This window comes from Lactuca virosa, chromosome 5 (assembly GCF_052849685.1).
Source record: "Lactuca virosa cultivar CGN04683 chromosome 5, Lactuca_virosa_CGN04683_v6, whole genome shotgun sequence".
Taxonomy (NCBI): Eukaryota; Viridiplantae; Streptophyta; class Magnoliopsida; order Asterales; family Asteraceae; genus Lactuca; species Lactuca virosa.
In genome coordinates, this window is record NC_136430.1 from 292,441,150 (window position 1) to 292,463,322 (window position 22,173).

Sequence of the window (22,173 nt, forward strand, 5' to 3'; positions counted from 1 at the left end):
TCGCTAAATTTCACTATTTGGCTTTTAATTGGAATCTCATAAGACTTCCAATAATTTATGAGTGATTCTAAACATAGTTTTACTTCTCTAGTAAAAAATATCTGTTAGAACTTAACACTCAATTTCTCATAATATTTCATAATATTATTAACTTTTTAATTTACATAACACGATTTCAAAACGTGTATGTTACAATATACAACACAAATACAATCATATTCGATATATATCTATCCACTTTACACCCTTTTGAGGTATCAAAAGTCTACAAGTTATATCCTTCCTTTTTTACTTTCAAAGATAAAACATTAATGTAGTAGTTTAGTATAATCCCCATACTTAAAAACAGCTGTACACATCAAGATTCGAATTAAGAACAAATATATATTTTAAATTTACCAAGAACTTGAGATGAAAATCACAGAATTTGATGAGCTTTTGGCGATGATTTGATCTTTAATCATACAATCCTTCATGCTCCCATATGTCCACTAGAAACTCAACCATTTCCTGTTGATCAAAAACCAATGTTCCATTGTTAATTACATAAAACCATTATCAGTGACACTGATAGTGATAGACTGACAGTGCAAGTGATAGTGACAGGGAAACACCACTTACACAGAGAGGAATTGGCTGAGGAAAGCGTCTGCTTGTACCGAGTAAGTTTTCATAAGTGGCGTTCCAGCTACAAAAGCATATCATGAATTAAGGCAAAATTCAAAGGAAAAGAAAATTCAAAAGAGTTCTCTTTTTTTTTCTTTTTCTTTTTTTTTTGTAACCTTAAAACGGGTTCTTGAGCTTTTCTTTTGTTGGGCTTTCCACTTTCAACCCATTGTAGCCTTGTTTGATTCCACTGAAGCAAACCTGTTTTCAAGAAACCGATAAATAACTCAAAAAAAAAAAAAAGACTTTGACTTTTTAGGTCAAAGTACATTTGACTAAGAAAGTCAAAGTGTACCCAAAGTTCCTCAAGAATGCGTTTGACAAGATAGAAACTTACCATGGTTAATGAATTCTGGCTGGATCCCAGTACAGGTGGCGCCACTTGATTGGCTGAGACTTGTATTTGAGACACTAATAGATGATAAGCTTCTTTGAGATTGAAACGCGCCAAAATCAATATCACAAGTGCTTGTGCTCCAAAAATCATCTGAAAAAATGGATTTCTTCACAGTTTGGCCTTGTATTTTAAGACCCTTTGATGGCTCATCAACAGCAGTAATTGGTGGTGAATTGGAACAGCAACCAAAGCAACCACTGCTCTGTTACAAACAGATTCATTAAAATAAATAAACAAAATTCAATAAAGATTGTTGCTTTTTTGCTTTTTTACTTGGAGTTGAGTAATTGGGACCCAAAATCCTAAGTGGGTCTTTTGTACTTAATGAGGTTAAGATGGAAGAACCTTTTGTCATATGAGAAAATAAGTTTGATATGAGCTTCATGATAATCTCACTTTTTTCTTTAGCTTTTGATACAGGAAACGTATTATAGACTCTAAAGATTTAGTTAGATATAAGCTTCCTATAATGCCTAACATCATGTAACTTAAAGTGTTCATCACATGGTAAGAAACCGATCACAAAATTAGGACCGAAATCAAGACATGTGCATCACATGGTAACAAACCCTAGTAGATTTTTCTGGCTTTGTTACTTTTTGATTAAATGGGTGACACAATCAAACGTAATAAGGAATATGTTAAGAATTCGATAAAGAAGCATCTCGTTGCAGTAAGTTACAGAAGCTCAATTGTTCAATACAGTAATCAACTTCGATTTGACTATTACCCTTGAATTTGACCCTAAGAACTACAGGAGTGTATCTTATTCGAAAAAATTACAAATTGAAGAATCCTACTCAGTGAAATGAAAAGGGGGACAGAATTCCCTATGCGACAATAGGAATCGAGTACTTACCCCATGTAATCAAGGAAGTGATCGATCCAGGACGTGAAAGAACTCTGCAGTATCATACTTCAAATACAGAAAGGAATTCTAACCCGGATCACAAAATTAAATCACCCATTTCTGCAAAAATTAATCGAGCTCCATTCCCTGAAAAGAGGAAGGAGCAGAATGAGAGGTGAATCAGTTATCAGTTATAGGAACAAGGGTGGTGATAATGGATGGTGGGATAGTGTTATCTGGAGGGAATTGGGGATTGATTTGTTTATCGAATTATTGGAGGAAACGAGATGGCGGAATGGCAGCCGCAGCTGGTTTTGGTTTCGCCCCTACCTGATCTGACCGACCTACCATGAAGTTTTAACTTGTAGCAAAACTTTGTTGCGTCTGTAAACATTTTTTTAATAGGAGTATAAACTATTGTGTTAGACGAAGGTAAGTCAACGATTCAAAGCTTGACGTCGACTTCCCTAGTTTTAGTTTTAGCAAAAAAAACAAATAAATAAAGATTCAAAACTTTACGTCGACCTCCACTTCCCTAGTTTTAGCAAAAAAAAAAATAATAATAAGTAGGTTTAATGTCATAAAAGAGTAAGTAACTATATAAAATGTTTTAAAATGTCATTCAATTAAAAAAACATCATTAGAAGGTAATAATGTATCGACTTGTTTTCAAAGGTATCATTGGGTTAGGGAGTGATAACACCCTTAGCATGCTATCACATATGATTTTTTGAAGCTACATAGGATACAGAGAGTTGTAACATCCATGTTGTAAAAGGTAGAAAATAGTAATTATTTTATTTTTATTTTAAAAAATGAAAATGAAAGCAGCCAATCACATCCTTTCTCTTCTCATACTGTTTCATTTTCCTCTTGTTGCCTTCCTTAGGCTAATGGGAGTGGGGTTGTTAAGAATCTTTGCTAAACTCGCTAAGTCCAAACGCACACCACCCCCTAGCACTCGCTAGGGGGAAGCTAAGTTCAGTTTGTCAAAAATTTAACAAGAGGAGAGAGAGAGGATAGAATTATAGAAAGAGAGTGCTTATTTGTGATTGATAGAAACTCTTTCACTGGATTTACAATTCAAACAAAATTCAATCCTCCCTCCCTCTCTTTTTATTAATAAATCCAATTTTTACTTCAATTTAATTAAAAATTAAACTTTTTACCAACCTTTTTTTATTAATAGATATGATTTTAACACCAATATAATTTATATCATATTAATTGTTTGTGGTTTAAAAAAATAAAATATGTTTAATATTTGTGCACAAAAAATGTTTGTATATTAAAATAAAGTAATTTAATTAAATAAGAAAAAAATAAAAAAATAAAATAAAATGGAGTGTTAGGAATGTTACCACTCCCTACCAAATACTAAGATAAGATGTTAAATTGTCAAAAATAAGATGACATTCAAAAATGTGACGTGACAAGGTGTTAAGAGTGTTCTCACTCCCCTTAGCCTTAGTGTGGCCTATATCAATTTTGATGGGAGTAGGGAACACGAGCATGGCAAGTTGGATGCGAGCTTGGCTAGCAAGTCACTCCCTCTAGCCTTATTAATTAGAATGGTGTTTCAAAAAAACAAAACAATAGTTTGAATGATATTTTATAAACATGAAGAATAGTTCATTACATTTTGATGGTATTTTTTTAGTTGAATGATATTTTATGACATTTTGAATAGTTGGTTACTCTTTTATGACATTAACCCAAAAAAATGACAAAGAGAAGAAAAAAAATTGTATTTTACATTTGAATTAAAAGAAATAAAAGAAAATTCAACGTTTTGCTTCTTCACGTTCAAATCATTTCAAATTGTAACGAAAGTTACGAGGAAAAATTTTCTTCCATTTTCTTTCTATTAATTATATTTGGAAACACCAATTTTTTTTTATTTTCATTATTTTCCTTTGTTAAGTTGAACTCGAGAATATGGTGTAGAGTTATTCACTATTCTCAAGTCCTTTATAAGGAGAGAAATTAAAAAATCAAAAATAATGAAGAGAAAAAAAAAATTATACGAATTGTCCCTCATGGGTGCCAAAATGCATTTGTCTTTATTTTCAAAAATTAATTCAAACTGTCTCTCATATGTTTAAAACTTGCACGTTTCGTTCCTATCTACCTGGAATGACTATACTATCCTTTCCCCATTTCTTTTTAGTTTGCTTATTATTTTTAATATAAAAAAACATAGACCACCACACCCTATCAGCCCAATCCCACTCGTCCTGATGGTAATTCTGTTCTTGAGCATCGACCGCCATAACCCATTTTTAAACAATTTCTCAAACCGGATGTTACTAATAGGTAAACCAAAATAAGACCACAAATCAAAATCAATGCTGAAAAAAGGAATGAGAAATAGAGTTGGTAGTCGGAGATGAAGAAGATACATTTGCTTAAGAGGATTGGGTGGTGGTCCAATATGTGGTGTTGATGCTCATGCTTTACCTCAACCTCTTTCCCTAAATTTATGATAAGAACCCTAAATCTTGAAATCGACCCGATACAATATCTTGAACAACGAGATGAAGAAAATCGACGAGCGGTAGTTATATATTGACGGGAAATCAGACGGGTTCAGGTTTGTTGGTGTTTCCTCCACAATTAGCTTCTTTGGTGTTTACTCCATTGCCAAACTATTTTGCATGTTTTGAAAAAGGCCTGATTTAGAAATTGAAATCGTGGTGCAATACCAATAGAGAAGGGCAAAAGAGCTGGAGAGATATGATTGATTTCTGATTTACAAGGTTTTTTTTTCTGTAACCATTTTCAAAAAGCTCTGATTTGGCAGGTCTTCAAAAAGATCCACTGCCATTTTCTATTTTCTGAAACTATTTAGAACCAGAGGTGAAACACCCGCTTTCCGGGATGTGTCGATTTAGGGTTTCAAGGAGTCAAAATGTCGAATTTTGGAAGAAATGGAGCCTCACGACGTGACCTTTGAATGGTCACGACGTGAGATGGGCTAATATGAAAAGTTTTGTTCGGGACTGGTCTCACGACGTGAGGCATAGAGACTCACGACGTGAGAACTGATGCAACCCAAGCCCGTGATCTTTTAGTGTTTCCTTCGTATTTAAGTCTCTCTAAACCCATTTTAGGGTTCATTATCAGCCTCCAAAACCTCTTTCACCTCATAAAACCCTAGCCTCCATCCCTTGCTTGATTATTGGTCATTTTTTTTAGCATTTCTTGGTTTGAAGAAGAATAGAAAAAGTAGAAGAATGTGAACTTTTGAAGAGGCTTGCAAGCATTGGCGGATCCAGCCTGGAAGTCAAGTGGGTGCACAGTTGACCGTTGAACTTGGAAAATAATAATAAAAATAATAATAATAATAATAATAATAATAATAATAAGTAGAATAACATTAAAACTTTCAACTAAATGTCATTTTACAATTGAAATCTACGAGGACACATAGCTAAGAAACGGTTGATAATATTTTCAGTTGTAACCTTCGAAAATCCTTCTCTTTCAACCGCACAAATTACACAATCATTTAAAAATTCATCCGAAACTCGATTCCGCAAATCCGACTTCACAAGTTTTATCACGGAAAAACATTGCTCCACGGTTGCGGTTGCAACCGGCAAGACCAATGACAACTTCACTAACCGATAAATCAAAGGAAAAGAAAGATGCACATCGGTTTCCACCATCACTTTAGCAAGGTCGGATATACTCTTCAAAGTAGCAAATCTTGCATCTTGTTGCATATGAGAGGGGTAAACCGAAAGTTCATGTAGAATATTCATCCTATCTTTGTAGCTAAAATCATGTGGATAGAAATCGATCAACTTCCATAACTTTGATGGGTCAAAATCACAAAATGAATCACGTGGATTCAAACCCGTCATACAAATAAGCAATTTGGAAGCTACTTCACTAAAACGATCACCGAACTCTTGAATTTGCATATCCAAAACCATGTTAAAACAAAAAAAACTCGTAATAATGGCGATTGGAGATATTGGTATGTTGTCTTCGATTTCTTGGATTAACATAAACTTCCTCCATGTTCAATATTTGAATTTCATTATTCTCACAAAAAGAGGTGATGTCCAACATTAGTGAATCAAACCCATCATCAGGGTCGGTTCTGAGGATTCAAATGCCCAGGACGAGATGGATAAAAAAGGCCCTTAGGCCTTAACATGTAACAAATTAACTTACATAAACTAATATTTTTATTAAAATGACGATAAACTTTATAGCAATAAACAAAGCAAAATCATAGTATTTTAAAGAGTAATTACATATCCTAACAGCTAACCGACGATCCGTGAAGCTCTCTGTCACACCCCGAAACCGATGGCGGAAACATTTCGGGGCGGAGCGACGTCATGCGTAGTATCACAACAGTTGTATCATAGTAAGCATAGTAAACACAATCCAGACATTGAATACATACATGAAAAAGATTTACATTGTCTTAATACAAAGTTTATACATATCATTATATGACAAAAGTAAAAGGCGTAGATCCGATACGCTCCGTCTTCTCAAAAAGGTTGGCAGGAGTACCTGTCTATTGATGTCCTGAGAATACAAGCAGTTTTAAAATATTAGCATAAAGCTGGTGAGTTCATAAGTTGTTAATTCTGGTGAAAGATATGTTTCTCTGATTCTTTGAAAAGTTGATTACCAAGAAAATCCTATATTTTCTTATGAAAGATGTTTGATTTCTCATTAGTTATACGATAAACCACTGTTTATGAAAGGTTATGTTGTCCCAGAAAACCCTATGTTTTCTTATGAAAGTTATACGATAAACCACTGTTTATGAAAAGTTATGTTGTCCCAGAAAACCCTATGTTTTCTTATGAAAGTTGATGGTTGGTTATCGGTTCCAAAAAGAAGTGTACAAGTATCTACCATACTTGCATCGTTAGGTGTATTTTTCTGAAAAACTCTGTTACTCCAGTGATGTGTATTAGCTTTATTATGTACGTAAAAACTAATCAGTAAGTAGTGAACTAATTCCTAAGGGTACTACTAATACCCTTTAGTAATCAAAACGGTTATTACTTTGAGGTTAGTTCACTAGGTTCATTATTACCAAAAGTAAATCTCTGTTATCTAGGTTGCGAGTTTCATAACCATACATTAAACTAGATATGACACGTACGGTGGTCAGTATCTTTTTATGACTTTTGTCACCCGTAGACCTGATGGTCCCACTGTAGCTAGCAGCGAGGTGCGGGATAGTCAGTCCCGTATAGATCTATACACAAGAGTCACGCTCTCCCTAAGAGATTCTGGTTACAAGAATGGTCCTACACTCACGAATCCGGTGGAGTGTTACCAAGGACGTGTCTCCAATCCTTAGACTAACAAATTTACAACTAATAATACATAAAATCTTGTTTATGGTTTATAGGAATCCTTTGTAAAATATCACAATTTAAGACAAGATTCATAAGTTCATACTTTAGTTTGGAAACAGTTTCTACAAGTTGGTTTCTAAATCGGGTGGTAAAATGGTTTTTCTGTGTTTGAAAGCATATTGAACATGAAATTATTTTAAACAAAATAATAAAGTTGAGCACAAGTTTCCTTGTACTTTTGCTTGTATTCCCCCCCTGAAAACATTAAAATACGGAAGAATGTAGGGGTATGAACTCACCTGCCGAGGGTGATTCGGATGAATGGATGGTATAGGTTGTTAAGTGTCAAGTGAGGACTTGAATGCACACTCCGGTCCTAATGAACATGTAATGATACATTTATGTATCTAATTAGTTATTTAATAACTAATTAAGTAAGTTTATACACCCTAGTACATGGAAACACTTTACCACAAGTGCTTAGGAGTGTTAAGGGTTGCTTCTAAGGGGTGTATGGTCTCACTATGGAGTTTACACTTCGAATGGTGGCCCTTAGGGGTGTTTACGGTTTTATGACCACTTCCCCCATGAGTTTACGGCCGTAAACTCATGGATGTGGTGTCATTGGGTGTTCAAAGGTCTTAAACCACTCAAGGGATTAAGCTAGACTCGAATCAAGGGCTAAGGAAGTGACTAGGGCTTAAAATGGACACTTTATGGAGTTTACGGTCCTTGGACCACTCCCTTGGGAGTTTACGGTCGTAAACACATGGGTTTACGGCCGTAAACCCATGTTTGTCCATTTCCTTTGTGTTTTGGTGGTTCTATCTCATGCATGCAAGTTTCTAGTCACTTATACAAGCATTGGAAGGTGTTAAGGGCACTTAAACACCCTTAGAAGGTGTTTACGGTTTTGGGAGACCTTCCCAAACCGTAAACTCATGTTTTCCCCTTCTTTTTATGTCTTAGGGGTTTCTAGTTCATGCATGTAAGGTTCTACTCCTTTATACAAACATTAGAAGGCATTAGGGGCATCTAAACACCTTTTGGAGGTGTTTACGGTTCTTGAAGGTCTTCTTCTTGAACCGTAAACTCATGAGATCATGGGGATTTGATGATTTTCGAGTGTAAACATGATCATACTAAGCACACAAGAAGCTAGGGCAAGTGTACTTACGTTTTAGAAGCTTGGATGATCGTTTTTGGCCAAGAACACTAGTGTGTGTTCTTGGTGTTCTTGGTGAACACTTGAAGATCTAAGCAAAAATCGAAAATTTATGGATGAAGTGTTGTATAAACACTAGATTAAGTGTTAAATGAACAAATCTAGGCAAGAAACACTTACGTTTTTGGCGGATTTGACGGAAATGAAATATGATACTTGAGAGGATTTCTTGAGTGTTCTTGGACTAGGAAGTGAAAAATGAGCAAAAATGACTAAGTGTCATATTTATACTCTTCGGGTTTTACGGGCGTAAATTTCCGAGTTTACTCCCGTAAACTCCAACTTTTTGGAGTTTCGCGACTTACGTTAAACACGGCAACTCTAATTTATACTTCTTTATTTTTGGTTCTCTTGACGAACATAAAATAAAATATTCAAACGGGCTGAAATCCAGCTAAAAATGTTTTGAGATAAATTTGGCTAATTTTTGAAGTGCTTGATTGCGAAATTAAAACAAATGGAAATTTCGGGTTGTCACATTATCCCCCCGTTAGAGGGAATTTCGTCCCGAAATTAGAGTTCGAGCCACCTAGTCATCACAAAATAACTAAGCAAAGAGGTGAGGACGTTTAAGTTTCAATTTCTCTTCGCACTCCCAAGTGAACTCCGGTCTTCGCTTGGCGTTCCAGCGAACCTTCACTAACGGGATGCGGATTTGTTTCGTTCGTTTGACCTCTCGGTTCGTGATTCTTACAGGTTCTTCTACGAAGTTAGGGTTCCCAATGATTTCTATCACGACTAGTGGGATTATACAAGTCACGTCGGACAAACACCTCGTCCATGTTGGATACGTGAATCGACTAGGGTGGAATCTATGGAATTTCGAAAGTAACTGGGGTCTGACGGGGGTTGAATCAATTCTTAACAAGAATTTCCGATCTTAGATCTAATTTGGAAAGGTAAATGGCTCCTTGAAGTTGATCGAAGGGGTCATCGATTTGAGGAAAAAGGGGTAACGGTTTTTGACTGTGAGTTTGATCAGTTCTTGGAAATCGATATATATCCGAAAGGATCTATTCTTTTCCTTTCGCGAGTAAGATCGGGGTTCCCCAGGGTGAGGAACTCGGTCTTATGAATCTTTTGTTGAGCAGCTCATTGAGCTGACTAGATAACTCCTGCATTTCTGCTGGAGCTAGGCGATATGGGGATTTAGCTACAGGGGTAGCTCCGGGGATCAAGTCGATGCGAAACTCGATTTGGCGTTCGGGAGGGATTCCCGGGAGATCTTCTGGAAAAACATCGGGAAATTTGCAGACTTCGGAGATGCCCTCGAGGTCTTTAACTTCCTGATCCTTGTTAATGACGTGAGCTAGAAATGTATAACACTCCTCTCGCAGGAGTTCCTGGGCTTTGATGCATGAAATGATGCGAAAGTTTGAACTGAGTTTATCGCCGTAGATTACAAGGGTTTTACTCAAAGAAAGGTCGAGACGGATATCTTTTTCGAAGCAAAGGATATCAGCATGATTGGGGTTCGCCCAATCCATGTCGATAATGATGTCAAAGCTTTTTATGGAAACAGCATAAGGTTGATGGGAATGGAATGATCGTTTAAGGTGAGAGTACAACCTATATATATATCTATCATTAGTGCTCTCTTTCTCACCGTTAGCCTTTTCGATGGTAAAAATTTCAGTTAAGGGTTGAGGTTTATGCTTAATAAGGTGTTTGAATGCATGGCTAACAAAATTTCTTTCGCACTAGAATTGAAAAGAGTGTAGGCATAAGAATTGTCGAGGAGGAATGTACCTGGAATAACTGTAGGATCCGCAACTGCTCCTTCCTGGCCCATTGCCAGTACTCTCCCTGTGTTTCCAGTCGTTGTTGCCTTGGGGCAGTTTCTCTTGTAGTGCCCGACTTCTCCACAATTATAGCAGGCTTGACCTATGCCTGCTCCAGATGTTTGGTCGGTTGGTCGGGCTGGTGCTTTGCAAAAACGAACCGTGTGTCCCTTTTTGTCACAGTTAGAACATGTCATTTCACGACATAGGCCGGGGTTATGGTGGTAATTACATTTGTCACATCGAGGGAGGGTGCCAGCATATTTACTGGTAGGTGCTTGAGTGGTAGAAGTAGCAGGAGTGGTAGCAGCGTGGACTGCTACTGTTTGCTGTTTCTTTGGGGGCTCCTGCGAAGACTGGTCCTTTTTCTGTTTCCAGAATTTTCTTTTCTCACCACTCCCTTTATCCGGTTCAGGAGTGGCTGTCACTTCGTCGAGATCGACTCCATGATCGATCAGAGTCTGCGCCAGACATTTTGCGTTGTCGAAGGTGTGTGGCCTAGCCGCCATAACATTTCCTTTGGTCGGCTGGGTCAGTCCCCAGATGTATCTTTCGATCTTTTTGCTTTCCGGGGCGACCATTCCCGGGCAGAGAAGCGCTAGGTCTTCAAACCTTGAGGTGTAGGCGGAAATGTTGGAACCCTTCATCTTTAGGTTCCAGAGTTCGTGTTCCAGCTTCTGCATTTCGCCCCGTGGGCAGTATTCAGCTATCATGAGTTCCTTCAAGTTCTCCCAACCCATAGCGTTGGCTACTGGTAGGGTTAGAGATTTGACCCGACCATTCCACCAGGTCAGTGCCCTGTTGGAGAAAGTGCAAGCGGCGAACTTTACCTTTTTGACCTCCGAACAGGAACAAATTTCGAAAATGGACTCGATTTTCTCGATCCAATGAGTCAGGACTATGACACCTCCAGTGCCGTCGAAAGGTGTGGGTTTTGCGTTCATGAAGTCTTTATAGGAACACTCCTTCTGGTGTCCCTGACCACCTTCATGATTTTGGGGATGTGTACCACTTCCCTGTCCACCAGATCCACCAGAATTCATTTGTGACATCGCGGCTGCCACAACAGCAGTAACAGCTGCTTGGAACATAATGGGATCGAACTGAGGGGGCGGTGGTGGTGGTGGAGTGTCTTCATTCCTTCTGATGGGTCTTTTACGGGGAGGCATCTTGTTCTAGAAACAATCAGGTCAAAGAGGATAGTAAGTCCTCTGGAACCGAATCAAGAGATATGAAGCAAGGATATAGCTCATAATGATTGTTAGAGTGTTCTACTAAGCGATAAACAAGGAAAGCTACCAATGCGAAGGAATTATCGCTAAAAGGAACGAGTAGCAACACTTAGAATGAATCCCTACGAGGTATTTCGGCTTTGACTAAAATACTCCTATAGTATTTTAAGTTATATGGATACGGGGTAAGTTTTTGGCCTGCTGCAACACCAGAGTCACTCCCAAGCACATGTTGGTCATGTCTCGAATAAATATAGTTGATCAGACTATATTGACCCTAGACATGATTACATAACTGCCCAGGTTTAACCGCAGTGTTCAACATCCAAAATACTTTTGTTCTGTTCTACTTATGGCACGGTTCCTGGAATACGGATATACTTGTATACTTTTTGTAAAAATACTTATATTTTGAAAGTATACTTTTAGTTTAGAGCACTTAGGCCCCTTTGTGTTTATAGTTGTATACCATGTAAGGTTCGGTATACTTAGTTCACTATAAACAAAAGCTCTGATACCAATCTGTCACACCCCGAAACCGATGGCGGAAACATTCCGGGGCGGAGCGACGTCATGTGTAGTATCATAACAGTTGTATCATAGTAAGCATAGTAAACACAATCCAGACATTGAATACATACATGAAAAAGATTTACATTGTCTTAATACAAAGTTTATACATATCATTATATGACAAAAGTAAAAGGCGTAGATCCGATACGCTCCGTCTTCTCAAAAAGGTTGGTAGGAGTACCTGTCTATTGATGTCCTGAGAATACAAGCAGTTTTAAAATATTAGCATAAAGCTGGTGAGTTCATAAGTTGTTAATTCTGGTGAAAGATATGTTTCTCTGATTCTTTGAAAAGTTGATTACCAAGAAAATCCTATATTTTCTTATGAAAGATGTTTGATTTCTCATTAGTTATACGATAAACCACTATTTATGAAAGGTTATGTTGTCCCAGAAAACCCTATGTTTTCTTATGAAAGTTATACGATAAACCACTGTTTATGAAAAGTTATGTTGTCCCAGAAAACCCTATGTTTTCTTATGAAAGTTGATGGTTGGTTATCGGTTCCGAAAAGAAGTGTACAAGTATCTACCATACTTGCATCGTTAGGTGTATTTTTTTGAAAAACTCTGTTACTCCAGTGATGTGTATTAGCTTTATTATGTACGTAAAAACTAATCAGTAAGTAGTGAACTAATTCCTAAGGGTACTACTAATACCCTTTAGTAATCAAAACGGTTATTACTTTGAGGTTAGTTCACTAGGTTCATTATTACCAAAAGTAAATCTCTGTTATCTAGGTTGCGAGTTTCATAACCATACATTAAACTAGATATGACACGTACGGTGGTCAGTATCTTTTTATGACTTTTGTCACCCGTAGACCTGATGGTCCCACTGTAGCTAGCAGCGAGGTGCGGGATAGTCAGTCCCGTATAGATCTATACACAAGAGTCACGCTCTCCCTAAGAGATTCTGGTTACAAGAATGGTCCTACACTCACGAATCCGGTGGAGTGTTACCAAGGACGTGTCTCCAATCCTTAGACTAACAAATTTACAACTAATAATACAGAAAATCTTGTTTATGGTTGATAGGAATCCTTTGTAAAATATCACAATTTAAGACAAGATTCATAAGTTCATACTTTAGTTTGGAAACAGTTTCTACAAGTTGGTTTCTAAATCGGGTGGTAAACTGGTTTTTCTGTGTTTGAAAGCATATTGAACATGAAATTATTTTAAACAAAATAATAAAGTTGAGCACAAGTTTCCTTGTACTTTTGCTTGTATTCCCCCCCTGAAAACATTAAAATACAGAAGAATGTAGGGGTATGAACTCACCTGCCGAGGGTGATTCGGATGAATGGATGGTATAGGTTGTTAAGTGTCAAGTGAGGACTTGAATGCACACTCCGGTCCTAATGAACATGTAATGATACATTTATGTATCTAATTAGTTATTTAATAACTCATTAAGTAAGTTTATACACCCTAGTACATGGAAACACTTTACCACAAGTGCTTAGGAGTGTTAAGGGTTGCTTCTAAGGGGTGTATGGTCTCACTATGGAGTTTACACTTCGAATGGTGGCCCTTAGGGGTGTTTACGGTTTTATGACCACTTCCCCCATGAGTTTACGGCCGTAAACTCATGGATGTGGTGTCATTGGGTGTTCAAAGGTCTTAAACCACTCAAGGGATTAAGCTAGACTCGAATCAAGGGCTAAGGAAGTGACTAGGGCTTAAAATGGACACTTTATGGAGTTTACGGTCCTTGGACCACTCCCTTGGGAGTTTACGGTCGTAAACACATGGGTTTACGGCCGTAAACCAATGTTTGTCCATTTCCTTTGTGTTTTGGTGGTTCTATCTCATGCATGCAAGTTTCTAGTCACTTATACAAGCATTGGAAGGTGTTAAGGGCACTTAAACACCCTTAGAAGGTGTTTACGGTTTTGGGAGACCTTCCCAAACCGTAAACTCATGTTTTCCCCTTCTTTTTATGTCTTAGGGGTTTCTAGTTCATGCATGTAAGGTTCTACTCCTTTATACAAACATTAGAAGGCATTAGGGGCATCTAAACACCTTTTGGAGGTGTTTACGGTTCTTGAAGGTCTTCTTCTTGAACCGTAAACTCATGAGATCATGGGGATTTGATGATTTTCGAGTGTAAACATGATCATACTAAGCACACAAGAAGCTAGGGCAAGTGTACTTACGTTCTAGAAGCTTGGATGATCGTTTTTGGCCAAGAACACTAGTGTGTGTTCTTGGTGTTCTTGGTGAACACTTGAAGATCTAAGCAAAAATCGAAAATTTATGGATGAAGTGCTGTATAAACACTAGATTAAGTGTTAAATGAACAAATCTAGGCAAGAAACACTTACGTTTTTGGCAGATTTGACGGAAATGAAATATGATACTTGAGAGGATTTCTTGAGTGTTCTTAGATTAGGAAGTGAAAAATAAGCAAAAATGACTAAGTGTCATATTTATACTCTTCGGGTTTTACGGGCGTAAATTTCCGAGTTTACTCCCGTAAACTCCAACGTTTTGGAGTTTCGCGACTTACGTTAAACACGACAACTCTAATTTATACTTCTTTATTTTTGGTTCGCTTGACGAACATAAAATAAAATATTCAAACGGGCTTAAATCCGGCTAAAAATGTTTTGAGATAAATTTGGCTAATTGTTGAAGTGCTTGATTGCGGAATTAAAACAAATGGAAATTTCGGGTTGTCACACTCTCCTAGCATTCTTGATTGCAAATTGGTTGATCAACTCTTCATAGTCTACACTCTCTAAGATTTCGTTCTCGATAGATATCATTGCCAAACCGCTAAGTCTTTCTTGTGTCATTGTGGAGCGTAAGTAAGATTACACAAACTTCAATTTAGAAAAACTCATTTCTGCAGATGCAACCGTTACTGGAATAGTCAACAATATTCTATATGCAATTCTTGCATTTGGGAAATAATCAAGTTCTTTCAAAAACTTCAAAACATCTATAGGGTTGCTAAATTCATTGGTTTCCAATGTCTCAAATAATTTCAACTCCGTATAAAGTTCCTCGGCATCAATATCCGATCTTTCTTCAAACTTGAGTGCTTTTTCAAGACGATGACAATACGACTTAAGATCTTTATCTTCAATTCCCCTTAAATTATGTGGAAATAAAAAACCAAATACTTTGTCATACTCTTTGAATTGTTCAAATCTTGTCTCAAGAGAAGAAATAGCTTGATCAACAATGAATAAGAAATAATTGACTCTAAAATTCTCTTCAGGTGTAAATGAAACTTCTTCGCTAGTTGAACTCTCATCAAACCTTCTTTTCCTTTCAATTAAACGCTTTTGTGGAAATATTGGATCAATACCCATTTCAATAGCAATCTCCTTAGCTTCAACAATCGCTTTTGAAAAACCAGTTTCTCTATAATTCTTGAAGTACCCAATCAATTTGTTTATTTCTGTAATAGCATTATCAAGATGCATATCCTTTGATTGTAACTTCTTACTCACAATATTCACATGGTTTAGTACTTCATACCAAATAACAGTTGATACCAAAAATTCAAAGTCACCAAGTTCTTTTTCTGCTAGTGAAGTTGCTTCACTTGCAATTGCAGCATCATTATCTTTTTCTCCAACTTGAAGTAAAGCTTCCCGTACATCCACAAGTTGAAGTTTAATAGTCTTTACACTCTCAACCCGACTTTCCCAACGAGTTTGACACAATGACTTAAGACTCCAAGCTTTAACATTATCTTTCAAAATTTCCCACCTCTTAGTAGAATTTGCAAAGATAGTATAAATGCGTTGAATGAATCCAAAAAAGTTCTTTCCTTTAACACACTTGTTAGCCATATCACATAATGTTAGATTAAGAGAATGGCAACCACAAGGAGTGTAAAATGCTCTAGGATTTATATCTAAAAATCTCTTTTGCACTCCTTGGTGTTTTCCTTTCATGTTTGATCCATTATCATAGCCTTGACCACGCATATCATCAATTTCAAGACCAAGAGACTTTAACTCCTCAAGTGCAATATCAAATAGTCCTTTTCCAGAGGTATCATCAACATTCAAAAAACCTAAAAAGGACTCCTCGATAGTAACAAAATTATATGATAATGTTAAATACCTCACTATTATAGTCATTTGTTCCTGGTGACTTGAATCGGGAGTACAATCAAGTATGATTGAGTAGTACTTTGCTTTCTTTATCTTCTTGATAAGTTCTTTTTTAATTTCTTGAGCTAGCAAAGATATTAGTTCGTTTTGGATTAAATGGCCAAGATAATGCACATGAAGCCCATCACTTGTGATCCGCCGCACATGCTCTTTGATAACCGGGTCAAACTCTTCCAACATTTCAATGACACCCAAAAAATTTCCGTTACCTATTACATACAATTAACAAATAAGAAGTGAAATCAATCATAATAATTAACAAAAAGGTATTTGGTGGAATTAGAACAAAAAAAGTACAATTTATAGTTACCTTTTTGATACAACTTTTCATTGGATCCACGAAATGCTAAATTATGTTTAGCAAGAAACTTCACTACTGCAATGATTCTCAAAAGGACTTGTTTCCAGTAATCTCTTTCTTTCTTGAATTGCTCGTATTGAACTTTATCAATTGTTTCATTCAAGTTCAATCTTTTACGCATATCAAACCACTTATTCCTATTTGTAAGATGATCCAATGAAATTTCGTGTTCTTTAACCCTAGTGGTAACATGGTGCCAATCTGCATAACCTTCACCATCCAATTTACCTTTTGAAATCCCTTTTCTAAACACTTTACAACAGAAACAAAATACTTTGTCTAGCTCTTTTGAATATACTAGCCATTCTCTATCACACTTTTCCAAATTTGGTAAAGTTCTTGTATATAAAGCTGCAGAAAACCGTCTACCAAATTTACCGTAGGGACCATACATAATACTATTATCTCTTTTAGGGCCTTTCTGGACCAAAAGTTTAATCTCCTCAGAATTAAGTTTTTCCCACCTTCTTGGATCATATATATCAACAAGCTCTTTAACGGGCTCTTGCTCTTTTGACTCTTCTACTTCTATATGCTCTTTATCTTCAACATGCTCTTCAACATGCTCTTCAATGTGCTCTTCAATGTGCTCTTCAACATGCTCTTCAACATGCTCTTCAATGTGCTCTTCAATGTGCTCTTCAACATGCTCTTCAATAGGTTGTCTATGGATAAACTTATCTAGAGCACCGGCGTCAGCCTTTCTCTTTTCTTCATCTAGTTTTCTTTTTTTACGTTTTTGACTACCGGATGGTTGTTTAGACTTCATCTCTACAATTTTTCAAACAATAAACATAATTTGATTCTTTAAACACTATGGTTTCTGAATTCCAAGTTTCTGATAAACAATTATACAATAAACATAATCTCATAATTTAATTTATGTATCTAATAATCTATTTCAAAATCATTCATTGATTTCATTCAACATTGTGAATCATTCAATCAGATTTCAATATGATAATATGACATAATGACAATACGACATAGTGATAAACAATTAAAAATTCATGAATCACATTCAAGAATCTGAAAATTAAACAGTTGTTTATCTAAACAATTACACAAGAATCTGAAAATTTGATAATACATTCAACTCATTCAAGTATGCAATTGAATTGAGAATTATAATTTACAAACTCATAATCCTTAATTCCTTATTTCTAATTCCTTAATTTCTCATAATCTATTACATTAGCAGGAATATAGAGGATAAATCATGAATGGATAATTGGGTCATTGATAAATTGATAACAGGAATAGGAATACAGGATAGATAAATTCTAATATTCTAATTGTCTAAGACTCTAATACCCTCACCTAGAAAATAGAAAGTTAGAAACTGTTGTAGTGTTGTATGCTGTATCGATTTGGACTGATGGAGGATGATGAATGATAATTGTTGTCTTGTTGATTGCTGTCGATGTCGCTAACATGATGGATCGTTGTCCGCTGATGCACTGCGCCACTGCCCTTCGTTTGATCGTTTCCCTGCCCTGATTCCAGTCTTCCACGATTGTCGATTGCTGCAATCGACTTTTTTTTTGAAGGATAACGAGCAAGACCAATCGATCGATCGTTGATTCGCTACTGTTCGCTTTCTGTTTGATGCCGATTTCCCAATTTGAGATTCGAATGGTGTTGGATTGCTTGGGGCTGACGGATTACACAAAAAAAAAATTGGGCCCCTTAAATTTTGGGCCCTGTTTCATTGCCCATTTGGCACCTGCCCTAAACCGGGCCTGCCCATCATTTCTCATCTTTTTTAATGTTGCAGCGGTTGATTTCACCAAACTTATAGCATTCACGATATCTTGATCCTTTCTTTGTAGAGCTTGTGACAATATGTTTGTGATCCCCAAAATTTTCAACATTAACTGCAAATGGAACACAAAATCGAACGATCGAAAATATATTCGAAGACCACTTGCTTGACGTTGACTAAAACTATTAAGGCCTTCATCTTCAACATATTCAAGCACATCAATAACAGATGAAAACAAACCAACCAAATGCGATAGAGTTTTGTAATGAGAATTCCAACGTGTATCTCCAGCTCTAGTAAGAGAAAGCTCTTGGTTTAATCCACTTTCGGTTTCAATTTCACCACGGCCAATGAATTCTTCTAGTTTATCTTTTTGAATTTCGCTCATCATATTTGTTCGTTTACAAGAAGCACACACAACATTCATTAGAACAGCTACCATATCAAAAAAGTCTCCAACGTCGTGATGTTTTTTTGCAACCGCCACAACAACTAGCTAAAGTTGGTGAGCAAAGCAAGAATATAATATGCAGATGTATTTTCTCACATGATTAAAGATTTTAAACCATTAAACTGCCTACTCATATTGCTTGCTCTATCATAACCTTGACCCCTAATCTTCGTCAAACTCAATCCATATTCAGAAAATAAAGAGTCGATAACAGATTTTAGCGACAACGCGAATGTGTCCTTCACATGAACAAGGCCAATAAACCTTTCTTTAACAATCCCACATGTAACATATCACAAAACTACCGCCATTTGTTCCTTTTTGGATATATCGCTGGATTCGTCAACTAATAAAGCAAAAATATCATCACCAATTTCTTCAAAAATTGATTTAAGTACTTCTTGTGCGAAACAATGAGATATCATTTTGAATGCATGGAGCCACTATTTGATTGTTCCCCGGAGCATTTTGTAATGTAACTTTATATACACTCTCATTTTTTTGACGAATCAAATTCAATGTTTCCAAGAAATTTCCTCTAAAAAGAGACATTTCAGACTCATCGTGACCACGAAAAGGTAATGCACATTTCAACAAATATCTACAAGCATCAATGGAAGCAGTTAAACGGATTCGATGTTCTCTCTTAACAATCTCATTTTGCTTATGAAGAGCAGTAGCAATTGATTAATTTTGTCTTATTAAATCTTCACATTTTTTAAGGGCAATGCAATGTGAACTGTTAACATTATCTCCCTCGTGAGTTTTTAAATCTTTCTGGTTTATTCCAACTAGTAAAGCCTTCCGTCACAAAAGCATCACCCCCACCCTTTTTACTTGATCCATCTTTAAATAAATAACAACACAAACAAAATGCTTCGTCTTTTTTCACACTATACTCCAACCAATTTTTGTAGTCATTAAACCAAGCCGGGTTAAAGTATCTTGTTCTTTTTCCTATAACTCTTGGTGGAAACTTATGAACACGCGGTTGAGAAGGTCCTCTAATCAAATATTTTCTCCTTATTTCATCTCTTTGATTAGGATGATAATGTGAATTTTTTTTCTATCAGCTGGATCCCAAGGAATGTCAATCATATCATTTTCAATTGGGACCGATGGAATAGAGCTAGGTTGGGGGATTTCATTAGAGACATTTCCGGATGAAGATGCTTCACTTGTTGATGGTTTTCTTTTTAGAAATATTTCCATTAGCCTTGTTAAATAGTAACTGAACTTGTAAATAGCAAATTTAAAACATAATTTATTAGAATTCTGTTAAAAAAAAAAACAGAATGTAATTAACCATTTTTTTTGCTACATATGAGTTAATATTATTAAACAAAATGTAGATAACCACATTTGACAATCGTGTATATACTGCATAAAAAATATGTATTTGCTTCACCTATTATTTCCTTTTCATATATGAGTTAACTTTTTATAACGAATATGTTTAAATCTGTTTATAAACAACTAATATGTTTAAAACTAAAATATTCTCGTAAAATAGTCAAATAATTAACATTCTTAACAATCCCAAAGAACCTCTTATTACAATTTTATACCATCCAAAAGAACCTGTTATGATTTTTTCTTCTTTCTATATAAACACCCACAAATAAAAACTAAAAAAACTTCAACATTTCTAAAATTCCCAAAGAATAAGCATATTTAAAAGCAATCTAACATAAACAATCTTGAAGATTCAACATATTTAACCAAAGAAACTTCAAAAAAAAAACATACAAGGTACTGAAAAAAAACATACCCGGTTCTGAGGTTTGACGGACTCCCGGAGCAGTTTTTCGTGGTTGGCCGGTTGTCTCCGACTCTCCGACAGCTCCTCCTTAAACAACCGATAGCTAGGTTAAAATCATAAGAAAAATGGAGCTTCTTGGGGAAGATGGGGGAGTTTAGAAGAGAGAGAAAGAGTATTGACTATTGAGAGTAAAACAAAAGTTGCTGAAATGTTTAATCAAAAGTCAAGGAGGGCCGATCAATTTGTCAAGGGGGGACCATCTTTAAAAAAAAATTATATACATTTCATGTGGGCCCACTTCCAAGTGGGGCCATACACCCCACTAACCAAAGCATAGCTCCGTCACTGCTTGCAAGGAATCATCATCATCATCATCTCACATTGTTTCTAGACCCTTATAAGTGTCAAAGCTTCCACATTTATTGTTGTTTGTGGCTATATCTAAGTTTTGTCCCACTTTTCTCCTTGGTTGAGCCCGTTTGAATGAATGAAAACCATGAAGTTAGACAACTTTATGAGTTATACGGATCTTTAGAGTGTCATGGAGTTCAGATCTAGTGAATGGTTGGGTTTTAGAACCTTGCATGAAAGTTGGATGATACTTTCTTCAGTTTTTGGTCCCAAATGATATCTAGTAAATCGTAATAAGCATATAATCAATTCAAGCCTTCAAGAATATCCTTACACATTTCATTTCCATTATAGAGTTGTTGGGAGGCTTAGTATTCACCTATTTGATAACAAAAGCGGGTCAAAATACCTAATAATGGTCAATTAAGTCCTTTATTTAGTTCTCATTTCCACATATGAAATTTTATTTATCCTTGGCTTCTGAAAAGAACATAGGCGATAATTGAATTTGGTTTGAAGTCAGTATGCAAAAGCAATGACATTTTCAATTTGGTATAGAAGAAACGCACAACCGATAATTTTTATTATAATCATAATATATTCTTTCTGTCTAATCGATGATATTATCTCATTATAATCTTATTATATTACTTCTGTTTGATCAAAGATGTTATCAAACTAACTTCAATATAAAGATTAAAACTTCTACTCAAAAACTATGGATGTTACACTTAAAATATAACACCTGTGATGATGTTACAATTTTGACATTTAGGTGTTATGATAATATGACTTTTACAAGTCAACCATATGATATTTAAAGGGTGTTTTGGTGGTTATTCTTGAATTGATTATACGTTTATTACGATTTATTAAATTCTAAAGTTATGATAATTCATTTTTAATATTAGATAATAAATAAAATGCTTCTAAATGTCGTATTATTAACGAGTTACGTAATCAATTTTACACACCGATTGCAATGGAACTAGTCATCAAAAATTAAATAAAATAATTTATTTATCCCTTTTTGACCCAATTTGTGTCTTTCACTCTCATCTCACACAAAATGCCCCTTAACTTTTTTTTTTCTTCTTCTCAAAATGCATTTATTTGTCAAGCAATATATTATGTTATTACAATAACAAAAAAAACTACTTAACCCTAATCAATGTTTATCTTACTATACAAATTCAAACAATATAAATAGATCTAAACATTACCATTGACAACTCATTTTATTGAAAAGCATTATTTAATATAAAATTTTATAAAAATGACT

General features: G+C 35.7%; 1 protein-coding gene and 1 pseudogene across 1 annotated transcript; both read right to left on the minus strand.

Moving 5' to 3' along the window:
• Positions 1-208: 208 nt before the first annotated feature.
• LOC145111585 (uncharacterized) lies at positions 209-2,127 on the minus strand. The gene is made up of 5 exons (XM_079047854.1): positions 1,923-2,127; positions 1,004-1,260; positions 783-867; positions 622-688; positions 209-510 (listed from the first exon to the last, which is right to left on the minus strand). The coding sequence occupies exons 1-5, from the start codon at positions 1,976-1,978 to the stop codon at positions 457-459; spliced, it is 519 nt and encodes a 172-aa protein (XP_078903980.1). The 5' UTR covers positions 1,979-2,127; the 3' UTR covers positions 209-456.
• Positions 2,128-5,317: 3,190 nt separating this feature from the next.
• Positions 5,318-21,433, minus strand: LOC145112914 (uncharacterized; annotated as a pseudogene).
• Positions 21,434-22,173: the final 740 nt, after the last annotated feature.

Excerpts from the sequence above, each read along its gene's own strand:
- LOC145111585 (XM_079047854.1), bottom strand. The coding sequence starts at position 1,978 with ATGATACTGCAGAGTTCTTTCACGTCCTGGATCGATCACTTCCTTGAT. Across the intron at positions 1,261-1,922 it reads CACTTCCTTGATTACATGGG|TGGTTGCTTTGGTTGCTGTT; the intron begins GTAAGTACTCGA and ends GTAACAGAGCAG. Across the intron at positions 689-782 it reads GCTCAAGAACCCGTTTTAAG|CTGGAACGCCACTTATGAAA; the intron begins GTTACAAAAAAA and ends ATGCTTTTGTAG.